General features: G+C 40.4%; 1 protein-coding gene across 1 annotated transcript in view; it reads right to left on the bottom strand.

Annotated features, from left to right (window-relative positions):
• LOC135938544 (band 7 protein AGAP004871-like) overlaps positions 1-12848 on the bottom strand; it is a 33030-nt gene that overhangs the window by 19121 nt on the left and 1061 nt on the right. The window contains exon 2 of the mRNA XM_065482227.1: positions 9504-9640. Coding sequence (XP_065338299.1) covers positions 9504-9639 — 136 coding nt within the window. The 5' untranslated portion in view covers position 9640. The remainder of the gene's footprint in view (positions 1-9503; positions 9641-12848) is intronic.

Here is a 12848-nt window from a genome sequence, read left to right as displayed (position 1 = left end):
TCTAAGATTCATTAGAATTAATTTAATTCAAAAAACGCGCGTATGCTGAACAAACTGCACAATTAGTAAAAGAATTCAAAAATCCCGAGTACAAAGACGCACCTTTTGTGAGTGGAAATGTTTGAAGAAAATAAATCATTTTAAATCTGGTTCGGTTATCAAAGGAGACAAGATCTTTGCAAGCCTTTTCACAATAAGCCGAATCGCCAATTAGTCCTCTGCTGAAAAGTTTAAGCTTTGATGAATTGCGCGTCTGATTCAGCCAACTCATTAAAAGCAGAGTTCGCGTCTGGACCTAGCAAGCAGCAAATTAAGCCGCAGTTCCTGCCCGAGGGAGAGCAAAATCTTGGAGCGACAATAATAAAAAGTACGCATACAAACTCTCTTTTGCTCCTCTTTCATGGAGCTGCTGCTGGGAACTTTTAGCTCGCTCATCTGACGAATGAATTAGCTGCGAGCAAAAGTTCACAGCGCTCGCGCGTTCATTCTTCATCGGGCACGTTTTGCGCGCTGATGGAAAAGGCTAATTTCGGCCCTCACGTTCCCGATCGCCCACTCGTCCGCCCCCGGCGCATAATGAGATGTGTGCACCCCCTTACGCCGAGAGAGGAGTGGTCTTGACCTATTTCATGATGACACCCCCGATCGATTTGTGTTTATATTCAACACTGACGTCGTGCACTTTTCACCTCAAATTTCGGGAAAGGGGGAACGGACTAATGTAAACTTTATAGATTCATTAGCAACTTTATTGCTCGAAATATTTGTTTGAAACAAAAAAATCGACTTCTGATTAGAGTTGATTTTGGTTGCGAAATTTTAAAACGTACCTCATTAATATAAATGTAATGATTTTTGGGGGTCACAATTAAGATTAGACTGATTTCAAACTTTCACTGTCAGATGGGAAAATGTTTCGCGGAAATTTTTCATTAAAATCCTTTTTGATAGGTCAGCAGTAGCGCCTTCGTTAAGGTAAGCGGAAATTTTCCCTTTAGATTTCTCGCGTCTGAAAAGCATACTTTCACTCTTTGAAACAGCTTTTGATGAAAGATGGAATTTTTAGCTGGTGGATTTTTGTGAAAGGGATTTTATTCTCAGGGAGAGCGAAAGGCAGGGTCTCATAGAAATTTGTCACTCCTTTTATATTGTGCTCAGCAAAATTTGAAGTCAAACTTTTTCAACGACTAACAGAGTTTCTCTGTATACGTCTTGAGCAGAATTGCTTTTGCTGGTACGAGATTTTTTCTATTAAATGCCCATTCTAGTCAATCCACGCAGAGTAGGGGAATTTGTAATTATTTATTTTTAAAAAATATGTTGAGATGTCGGCATAGAAAAAGTTAGATGAGTTTTTCCGAGTTAATTCAACAGAACTTCAATCAAATCCAATTTTCTCGTTATTTTTTTGTTATATGGCTACGCATATTTCAGTTCCCTTTTACTTCATTTCGACCAACTTTTTGTTCAACACACAGCTTTAACTTTTCCATTTGTATGAATAAGAAGCATTCCGTCAAAAGTTTTCGACGGGCCCGCGCCAATCCGTCTTTCGCAGCCGTCTTGCTCATTCGGCCTGGAGGCGTCAAGGAGCAGGAGACGAAAGTGCAGCTATATAGCTATCGATTCGACGGGTAAGTGCAGTTTATAATACGTGCGAAAGAGCTGCCGATGGCGTGTTTGGTGCGCGCGTGTCGTTGGCACGTCTGCGTTTGCACCCAGTCGATTGCCGCTTATCAATAATGCGTGACTGCCTACTGCCGAATTATTAATTCCCGATAGAGCGCAGTCTGGCGGACAGATAATTAGAAAGCAGCTAAAAATAGGATGACACATTTCATTCTAATTGATTCAACAGCCCATTTCGCATGATTAAAATTAAACCGAAACTTGTTTTGAAAATGTTGAAAATTAAGCAACGAAGAGACTTTATTCGCTCTTTTGAAACACACCCTTTTCCCTTTGGAAAATTACTCTTTTGACATTTCTGGGAAAAACCTGAACAAATGATTTGCAAAAAATAGTTATTAATTATAACCCTATTAAGAACTTAAATAATATTTTATAAAATCCATTTATAATTTGATTTTTTTTATATCCGTGTAACCAGTTGATAAAAACTTATTAAATTTTTGTGAAAGCCAGGTGCTAGTGATAGAATTGCCACTCTTTGAAGTCAGACTCAGGCGACACGCAATTCTACACGAAACGCATTTCGTAAATTAAATCTGGGAAATGGGTTTTCTGGGTCGAGGATTTAAACGTATGGAAGCATCCACTTCACTCTGGTAGCTCACCGGGGAGTTGAAATGTTTCAAACTGTCAACTCGTTTTCAATCACTCTTGAATGACGTAAAACTTTTCCTGAGTGAAATGATTTGCAAGATGAACGAAGTATATTGTTTAAAATTATAGATATGCGGCAAAAAATGAGCAAAAAATACTGAAACAAAAGAGTAAATTGCAAAAAATGTGTTCAGATGCTGTCACGACACCTCTCCCTCTCTAATTCAGTTTGACAGTAAATGGTCAATATTTTGTTTCCATGGGCATGATTCACATGTTGCGTCAAAAAATGCATGTTTTGTTTGAAAAGCGTGTCAGCTATAGCAATCTGATAATCGTCAACCACATTTTTGACGGTTCTATATGTCATGGAAAAATGAATATTAACAGCTCAAATACTGTTTCAGTTCAGCAATTATTAAATAATAAATGGAGCAATATTTAAATGAGGAATTTTTCGGAAGAGAGAGAGAGAGAGAGAGAGAGAGAGAGAGAGAGAGAGAGAGAGAGAGAGAGAGAGAGAGAGAGAGAGAGAGAGAGAGAGAGAGAGAGAGCAACCTCATAATTCAGTCCTTTTTCGCGTTTCGCGGGTCGTTGTGTGTGTTGGTTGTCGAGGAAACGCCAATAGCGATCGTGTGAGCGAGTGTGTGGGCCGAGCAATTAGAGGTTGCATCTCAGGTAGACTTTGGCAGGAGCTGCTGCACACGTGGCTGTGAAGGAGCAGGCAAAGGTGTGGGTGCGGGCGCTGGAGCTGTTTCCATGGAGACGAGCAAGAGCGAGTGATGTGCCTCGCGACGCAGATCGATTGACGGGGCCCGACCGACGCGGCCCGCTCGCCATTATCGCACTGATTGGATTAATTAACTGTGGGCCCTTTGACTAATTGCGTCGGCACTGGAAAATCACCGCTGCGCACCGGCCAGAAGTGCATTTTTCTTTTAAATGACTGCTCTCCGATCGGTCAATCGAATTCAATTTCAATTTACGCGTAAGTGCTTTAAGTGCGGATGTTCATTTTGAACGTAGGTATCACTTTCAGGGAATTCAAAGGAAATTATTTTCCATCGGGATATCTATTTAAATAACCGTAACATATTAAAATTGCAAATCATATCCAAAATGTTCCTTTCACCTAACATCTCCTGCTTTTTCTTTATTTTTCAACATCTGCTCAGCACATCCTGTGGGCGCCATGAGCTCACCAGGTCCCCGAGTGACCGCAGAGGAGCTTGGGCCAAATGTGGCCATCGTTTCGCCTCTCCGCACCAAGGTCTTTGATTGAAACTATAGAAATTGGTCCCTAAAAGCAGCTGGAAAGGTGCGAAAACCAGAAAGTGACGCCTCCCAGCTATATTTGAGTCAACAAATTGACCACCTTTTGCCATCTCTGATATTGGACAGCACCTGAAAATGCTCAAATATTGCGTTGGACGCTGCTAAAAATGCCTTAAAAGTGCGAACCACCGGGCTGGAAATTTCAGATCTAGAGAAAATGAAAATGTATACACATTCCTTAACAAGGTACTTGCCTTTTTGTTCGTTACGAAAAACAGATTAGACCAGTTTTCCAGCGTTTAATCACTCCGGCTATAATGCCGGTGATTTTTCCAGAGAGGCGGCGCAGAAAAAGCAAAAATAATTCATCACTGCCTCAGGCCCGACTGATGGAAGGAAACTTTCGAGGCGCATATATATTCGAAACTCAACTCGCGGTGAATAGAATCACAAGGCACCACTGGAGGTGTACATATTGCACACAAAGAAAGGCTTTGCCCAAAATTTAATATCTTTGGTGGCAATATGATGAAATTCGAGTTCTGCCAGAGCCACTTGCGCGCAAATTGAATCTCTTTGATCTACTGCCGCAGCACAATATCTAAAAATACAAAAACAACGTTTTGTGTCGATGGTCGTTAAAACGAATTCGCAATATCCAAAGCGCAATAAAAATGAAAAAAATGCGAGTGCTGATTCGTTGGTCTCGAGTCGCGATAAAAAATACATCGCTCGATTTGCTGACGAAAGCAGGAGATTGAATTTTAAATGGAGCGCGCCAGGCCAATTTCGCGAAATTTCTTCCAAAACAAACGCAGATCACATATATTGCCAGTGCCAAAACTTGCTTTGATTACTTCAAACCTAAAGCAATTCTTTTAGTTAAAATTTAATTCATAACTTACTTACTTTCAGCAAAACCAAATTTAGAAAAACTTTGAAGTTAAAATTTTGGTAGATGAAAAGCAATCTGCAATATTTATACATTGTTATCCAAACCATGAAAGGACCTGATCTGCTTTAGCTCAGCGTGAGAAGAGGCAATCTCCGCTCCGCAAACAAGGTTGCAGTGCAACTGCGAATCAAGCAAGAAGGCAAGCAGCAAATCTCAAACTGGTACAGCGCTATATTGAGCGAGAAAATTATTGTTCTGGGAGTTCGCCTTCGCTCTGAAAACGATTGTGCGCCACATACAGGGAGACCAAATGATATGTTCAAAAGCGTCAATTTCCCTTCAGCTGGCTTTCAATTCACTCTGCAACACAAGTTTTGCACCTGACGTTCGCTCCGATCAAATTGGCTTTGCATTTGTCACAATTATGCATTGAAATTCTAGGCAATATCAAATCGAGAGTGTTTTCCTCTAATAGCAGATGAGTTTTTTCTAATAAATAATCTTTTTATAGTGTTTTTGAACGGATTCATCGTGTATTTGAACTTAATAAAAGAGTTGTAAATTAGAGCTCAGCACTTCAGTTCACGTGGCAACAGGATTTGGATTTTGGCTTGAGCGGGAAACTAATCGACTGTGTGGCATTTTGTGTGTGCGGGGGATGGCCAGTTTGACAAGCCGCATCTTTTTCCACAATTTTTTCTCAGGCGACAAAGGCGGCTTTTCCGAGTGAGTCGTGTGTGGTTGAAAGAGAAAGCTGGGAAAAAACGGGCGGCAAAGAAAAAAATCACTCGCTGCCATTGTGGCGTCGGGGGAAGCTTTTAAATGCGCCAAGATTAATGGTTTTCTTTGGCGCTGATGCAATAATCCGGCCCAGCAAAATTTACGTAGCAGACCATTTTTATTTTCCGCTCGCTCCCGAACTTTTGGCTCGCGAATCCGATTATATTGTGGAAAAGGGTCGCTCACTTTCCAGATGGCCGCCAATCCGTTTAATGGAACAGGACGCTTTGTGAATCAACCTCTAGACAAAATGCAAACTGCCCCCGAGTGGCCAAAATTGAATTTTGTACATCCTGTTGACATAAAGGGTAAAAGTTTTAAAATAAATCCTTCAGTTCTTTGAATTAGCAATATCCATTGGGTGGAATGGCAGAGAAATTCCTCATCGAGCAGCAGGGCCTGGAACACGTCGAGTAGCTCTTTTCTCCGCGTTTAGCATTTCCTTCGCGTGGGCGTTTAATTAATTCAAATGAGCGACAATGGAAGCAAATGAAGAGAGAGAGAGAGAGAGAGTGCGCACGGGTTCAGCGGAGTAATTCGCTTTTTGCCCCATATTCGCTTGATACATTGCGTTTACATTATCGCAGGGCTTCATGCTCGAAAGGGCACGTTTCAAATTAGAACTTAGTCGGCTATGAAATGCTCAACGCAGGAGAGTAAAAGAATATTTTTTTTCTTTAAATGGTTATTTCATAAAACAGAAAAGGCGTGAGAAATATTATATTTTATTGAATTTTTTATTTTTTATTCTTGGTTCCATAATATTTCTTGTTTTTATTTTAGAATCAATCGGGTCTAAATTTGTTCATTGCTTTTCGAGTAATTTTAATAGCATTACAACGTTTATCAGAAAATAAGGCAACTCTTTTAAAAATTTGTTTATTAAATAAATAATTTTTCCACTTGAATTTTGATTGAAAATCCTTAATTTTCAAAGTTACAGGGAAACTATACGCAGCCGAAAATGTTAGCTTAATGTATTTTTCTTCTGTTTATATAACTGAAAAATCATTTTAATTTACGGTAATTAACAAAATGGAGAAAAGAGTTTCTTTATTCTGAAAAAGTTATTCTTACAGTTCACTCAGAGAAGAGTAAGTGGATATAGTCATGTCGCACGCGTTTTCTTTTGTTCCCCAGATAATGAATTATTCCAAGCGCAAATGAGGCTAACAGTGGTCTGTGTAATGCAAATGCAAAAGCTGTGGAGCGAGCAAATTGACTTGGAAACTAAAACACGAGCTAATTAAAGTGTGTTTTAGAGGCGGTATATAATACGAGCTCTTTTGTTAGCAGAGAACGAGTACAATTTCGCTCCTCTAACTTTCAAACACGCGGTTACAAGAGATTAGTGTAGAAAAATGAAAATAAATTACGCGTCACATGCGATGCATTCGTTTGGAAAAGCCGTCTATTTTTACACAACGCGTACGCGTCTGCGAGCCTTTGCTGAGGAATTTTAATTGTTTCCTCGCCACCCTTATTGGACTTTTTGCCTCCGCGTAGTGAAGACAAAAAGCGCTCGGGGCGCGAATTGATGGGCGACGACGGCGCGTTTATTGATGTTCGCGGCGTGATTCGACCATTGATCAGCCGAGGCCCATTATTACTTTTTTACGCCGAATTGAGGCTCGCTCGCCCGAGTGTACGGATCTCAAAACACTTCTTGCCGGCTTTTCTTTGCCCGGCCGCTAACGAGATCATTTATTTGTTACGAACGAGCTGGCACGCTGCCTGATCATTGCTACTATTGCGCCAAACTATGTAGGTGTTCCGATCAACCCAGCATCCCCTTTTACAGATGATCGTCGTACACACGTTTCGAACCGTGATGAGAAATAATTGAGAAAAGGGACACGGCGCCGAACAATTTTCACAATCTCGAAGATTTTATGGTTGAGGGAGAAGGTCAAAATTTATCAGGTTATAAGAAGATTTCCTTGAAAATTGGAATTTTGACTTCGAGAGCAGAAAATTAAGATTCTATCGATTTTTATTTTATAAGGATTGAAGGGAGAGTAATAATTATTCACTTTCGTGGTTTGAATAACAATTTCTGACAAAATGTTGTTTAGACATTCTTACATTGCTGTATAGTGCAAGAAAATTATATACATTTGGGTGACGCATTTGAAGGAGTTTAATTCGTGCCCCTGCGTTTCTAATCCGTTCCTGATTAGAAAACATAATCAGAGGAAGAAAACAAAGGGCTTTGCGGTGCAAATAATTTTGCTGACCTAATTTTCATACAATTTAAATGTTACTTACGATTCAAATAGCCTTTTACAGCTGTTGCACGTTTTTAAAACGTTATATTTATTTTAAACATTTTTATTTTTAATTTGTGAAAATTGATTTTACGTAGAAAAATAAGTTAATCGCTTTGCACTCCTGAGCAAAGGAATATCACGTTGTTTGCCAGAAATGGTGCCCTTACTCATTCTTTTGACCCGTACGTGGCTTGTCGGTCATTTATTTATTTTTAAATTCTACCGAGAAAATTTTCATTTCTTTTAAAATCTACGTGAGTTATATTTTGAAGCTTTGTTTAGAAGAACAATAATGTTGCTTCTAGCGAGGTTACAGAGTTTAGGGTATTTCCACTTTGATGTCAAATTCCGTGCTGTGTCCTACATGGGGATGATTTCTTTTGATCCGAATCAGTTCAGCAAAGTTTAAGCAAGCATGAGAAGCTTGCATAGGCGATCGGTGCATGTAAGTGGGTCAAGGGTCACTTGAGGTGTCTAAAGGAGGCAGCAAGGAAAAATTCCTAAATTTCAATTTTCCTGGCCAAATTTCTCTTTGTCTGCTATATATTTCAGTCTGCAGGCTTGCCGCCTGCTCGCTCTAGAGCGCAAGCACACGAGCGCATGCGTACTAGCGACCCGTGTGCTAGGCTAGTGCCACACGAATCCACGGGTTAAATCAAATGGGAAATTGGGACCAATCAGCGACCTCCAAATTTAACACGTAAAATCCCATAAGCAGCAAGTGGTAGCCAAAGTCACTTAAAAGTGGTGGGAGAGCACGTGAATGGGACAGCGACTTCAATTTTTTACTTGTTTTGGTGCAATTATTGATTGGAAAGCTGATTGCTGATTGAGAATAAACAAAAAAAGCCCGTCTGTCAAAATGCTGAATTGAATATTATAAAAATATGGAACACGAAGAAATTTTGGTTAGGGAAATTGTCGTGGCAGTCGAGTTTAAAAATGCGCTCGACAAACACCTAAATTTTTGCTCTTCAATTGATTAATTAACTGTGACAAAAATGAAATTTTATTTTTTGAGCAATTATTTTATAAAAGTGAGTGAGTTACAAAATGAATATTTTAGTCAAAAAGTAGATCTTCTCCAATTATAAAATTTGTGCGCTCTTATTTACTATCTAGTTTTGGATCTTGAATAAAGAAATCACTTTTACTTTTTAAATGTAAACAAAAATAAAATAATTAAATTGTTATATACTATGTACTTTTGCTTTACAATTTGGTCGGGAGGTTGTTGTATATAGCATTTACGGTTTATATATATATATATATATATATATATATATATATATATATATGTTTTTTTCCGTTTTTTCCGTTTTTTTCCACGATATTGGCCACTGCCACTTGAGGTGTATCCAAATCCACCGATCGCCTATGGAAGCTTGGCTGTCGTGTCTGCTGTGATTCGTGGAACTGATTTAGGCTTTGAGCACTTCAAATAAATAAGTCTTTTTACTTCTTTGGGATAGTCGGTAACAGAATTGAATCTGGAAGAGGAGCAGTGGACTTGGTAAATGAAGGTCTGCTTTTGGCGGCTTCAAACTCTAACGATCTAAGCAATCGGCAAATTGATGGTTGGATATTTTTATTAAATTTAGCATTAGTAAGTAGGAATAAAATACTCTTTTATCTCAATTTTGAATAAGTTTTCCTGCAACAATTATGCATTTACTTATTAAATAAAATATGTAAATTCTAGAGGTCTCAGCCAGCCACGCCAGCCGCCGATGAAAATGAGTCAAATATTAAACAGTGCAGAAAAAGCGTCTTGCGGCCCTTTGGGCCGTTAAGCAATATCCAATTTCATGATTAAAATACTGTCAGCCGCGCCAGCCGCCACCCACCGTTGAAAATGGCCGGCCGCCGCCTTAAATCTCGCGGCTGAGACCTCTAGTAAAAAAAAACAACCTGGAGTGTCATTATTTCGACTAACTTTCAGGGTTTGGAGACACGCAAAAGCAATTTGAATGCAAGAAGCAGCTAATCTCTCTTACCTCCTATGATGGAATGTCTGTAGTCGCTTCTGGAGGAGGTGGGAGCCACAGGTTTGTGCTGCTGCGTCGAGATGTGGACAGTAGTCTGCGGCGAGGCGGGCGAGACCGCCTCCTCGGGCTCCACTTGGTTGTGCATCCTGCGAGAGGAGACAGAGTGAGGCATTAGCAGGCTACGGCCGAATTATGCAGCGTGATTTAGGGCATCTGGCCGAATTTGCATGCAAACGCTTGTTTGAAAGAGCGCGTTGATGGTCTCGCAGCTCATTGTGCCGCTGCCAACTCTTCCTACACGCCGCTCCCCTCGCGACCAAACGAGAAAACGCGCAGCCTTCGCAAAAATTAATCCTTCTCTCCTTCGACTCTAATCGAATCCATCTGCTTTGCACCCCCGGCCATTGATCAGAATTGCAGTTGGCGTTTCTGGCCGGCGTTTTGCGGACGGAACAAAAGTCACAGCGCGCCAATTGATTTCTTGGCCGCACGTTCGTTCGCATGGCTGTGACAACACACAGGACCAACTTGGAAAAGCTTTCTTTCTCGTGGCGAAAAGTCTCCGATTTCAACTCTGCTAATGCTGGCGAGCAGAAAACGGCTCTCTCGATTTTTGATCTCCCTCAGCCTCCTTTGTGCCGTTTAATTGAATTTTCCGCGCGGAATAAACTGCGTGGCACTCTGCTCTCTCGCCGTCATGATTCATCGCACAATTTTGCATCTTTATAGCAGCGCAAATGGCCAATTGCGACTTTCATTTCGCAGAATCGCGCCGCTCTGCAGCCCACAGATCATAAAACATAATCTATGTACCACGCTTTAGAATGCATTGTGCGGAAAACTGGAGCGTCTTCGTGAAAAAATGTGTTTGTCCTTCTAATTGCTTATTGAACACTAAAAATCAAAATTTTTTTCTTGAGCTCAGGATAATAATTCCCAAGATTTCACTAAAATTTTACGAGCTTTCGCATGAGTGCTACATTAGCCAGAAATCTAGTTTGCGGTGAGCAATTATCTAATTAACTCCTTGGCCGCCATTTGGGAAATAAAGGCGCAGTTCGGATATTAAAAATGCTCTTTTCCCCCAGAAAACTCATCTCGCAACGCGTCGTATAAATATGAGAGTCAACGCGCGCGCGCTTTTAACAAATTGAAACGCGTAAATCAGAAAAAAGGGGTGCACGCGGGAGTAAACAAGGCGCGCTCAATTTATCAGCGGCACACCATCGCAGAACGCACCAGGCCACTCCGGAATGTATGTTGCGAAAGAGATGAACTCTCGATCACCGAATTATGCAACTCAATTTATCAAAGAAAACACGAACAAGTGCAATCCGCTGGATAAAAAAGCCCAAAGGATCGTGAAAAATGGAAATATATTGAGGAGAAAGGCAGGTTCAGCCTGGAATCCAAGAGTTACTTTCGGATATGGCTGCAAGATTCTGGAGGGGAAAATTTGGTTCTATGCAAGTGTTTTTGTTAAATCAAGCTGTTTTAACAAGATATGCTACGTATTAATCAACCTAAAAATTGTTAAAAAGTAGATTGAATTGCACAATATCTAGATAAACTCTTAAAATTGGAATGCTTTTTAGAAATTTGATGAAATCCCTGAAAATGTTTGGCCTTATGCACCTTGAGTTATCAGGATCAGGTCAGTGATAAAAGTGAATTTTTATGCTCGCATGTTATGGATGGCAGCTGTTTCGGCCCGTCAGGCTTCATCAGCAAACAAAATCGATACTACGCAATTAACTCCTGTGATTTTGAATATCCGACCGCTGGGAACGATTTACTGCACCCAAAATCAGTTACTGTGCTGTGCACCAAACAAACGGGAATGAATGTAAAATTCTGTGAATTTTGCCCCCTACCTCATTTGTGCGAAAACTATCCCTCTTATAAACTTTATTAACAAAAGTCCAAATATTATTCCAAACCTCCCAAATTTCCCTGAAATGAATGACCGCGATTTCCCAACCAAAAGCATTTTTATTAATTGGAATTTTTTATTTTTCCCTTCCCCTGGTTGCACGCAGAGGAGGGTTGGACAAGCAACGCGAGCGCGGATCCACTTCTTGATCCCATTGAATAGTGTATGAGTGAAATCAATCTTGTTGGTTATGCAATACGCAGGCACGGCTGCCGCGCGGGTTGCATATTCTCACGACGGATGATTTATGTTGAGGAAAAAGAGGCTGCGTGTTTGCGTGCAGTGGCTTCTTCCCAAATCATTAAAGCAGGGAGGCTGGTCGTTCAAAGGAAGGCAAAGTTTTCGTCATATATTATCCGCCAGACCAGCCGCCACTTATTAAAACTGTCGGCGACTTTGAGGCGACGCATGTAAACATGAATATAACCCAGGTATAAAGCGGAGCACACAGTTGCAAAGATGAAAAGTTGCGTCGGTCAACTTCTCCCTCGGATTTTTTTAATTAAAAGAGAAAAGACGGTCGTAATGAGATTACCAACATGAGTTCTTTGATGGGTCATGCAAACAAAAGTAAAAATAGAATCGAATTGGCCTGCAGGTTGATTAATCCCCTTTCCTTTTTCTTTCGCACGAAGTGGAGGAAACAGGGAGTTTATTAGATCACTGTAGTTTCTTCTGCAATCCCATTTGAGAGAGACCGGCGAGCGTTCAATGTGGTTGACATTCTTGGACTTGACAGCCAGGCCCAAGTGGCAAATTTATTGGATGGCAAACGGAAAATTACGCCCGTCCACTCTTTAAGCAACGGATCCAGAGAGAAAATCAAGAATTATATACGTTCTTCTACGGTCCGAGTGGGAGAGAGAGAAAATTGCCCGCCGGTCTTCGAGTACTTTAGCAATTTTTAACCAGGCAATCAGAGTGACGTATGGCTCGAGAAACCGTAACTTGACATTTATCGATTCGGAATTAAAGGTTCAAAGAGTGTGTGATTGATTAGGTGGGTAATGAAACGGTAGAGACTCTAGGGATAAATGATTTTACAGACCACAAGAAAACGCTACAGAGAGAACGGGAAATTTCTCGCTGTAATTATTATTTAATCAATATTCAGGCCTCTGTTATATTTCCATGTTTTTAAAACAGCAATTTATTCCTATCAAAGGCAGTAAGGACTCGATTAATTTTGATTGCATTTTGCTATCAGAAAATTTTCAATAAACATTTCTGGACATGCCAGCCAAAATTTTATTTCAAAAATTCAGAGGAGCAATAAATCAAAGATCTGTCTCTAAAAATTATACTTTTTGCTGCGCTCAATCAAGTGAAACACACAAAAACTTGGAAGAAACGTCCGGCTTTACTGCAAATTCTCCTCGACCGATGTGGATTATTGGGAAAATAAATGGCGTTTGATTGGC

Source organism: Cloeon dipterum, chromosome 3 (assembly GCF_949628265.1).
Source record: "Cloeon dipterum chromosome 3, ieCloDipt1.1, whole genome shotgun sequence".
In the NCBI taxonomy this organism is placed as follows: Eukaryota; Metazoa; Arthropoda; class Insecta; order Ephemeroptera; family Baetidae; genus Cloeon; species Cloeon dipterum.
Note: the sequence above shows the minus strand (reverse complement) of the source record. Positions and strands in the feature narration are given on the sequence as shown.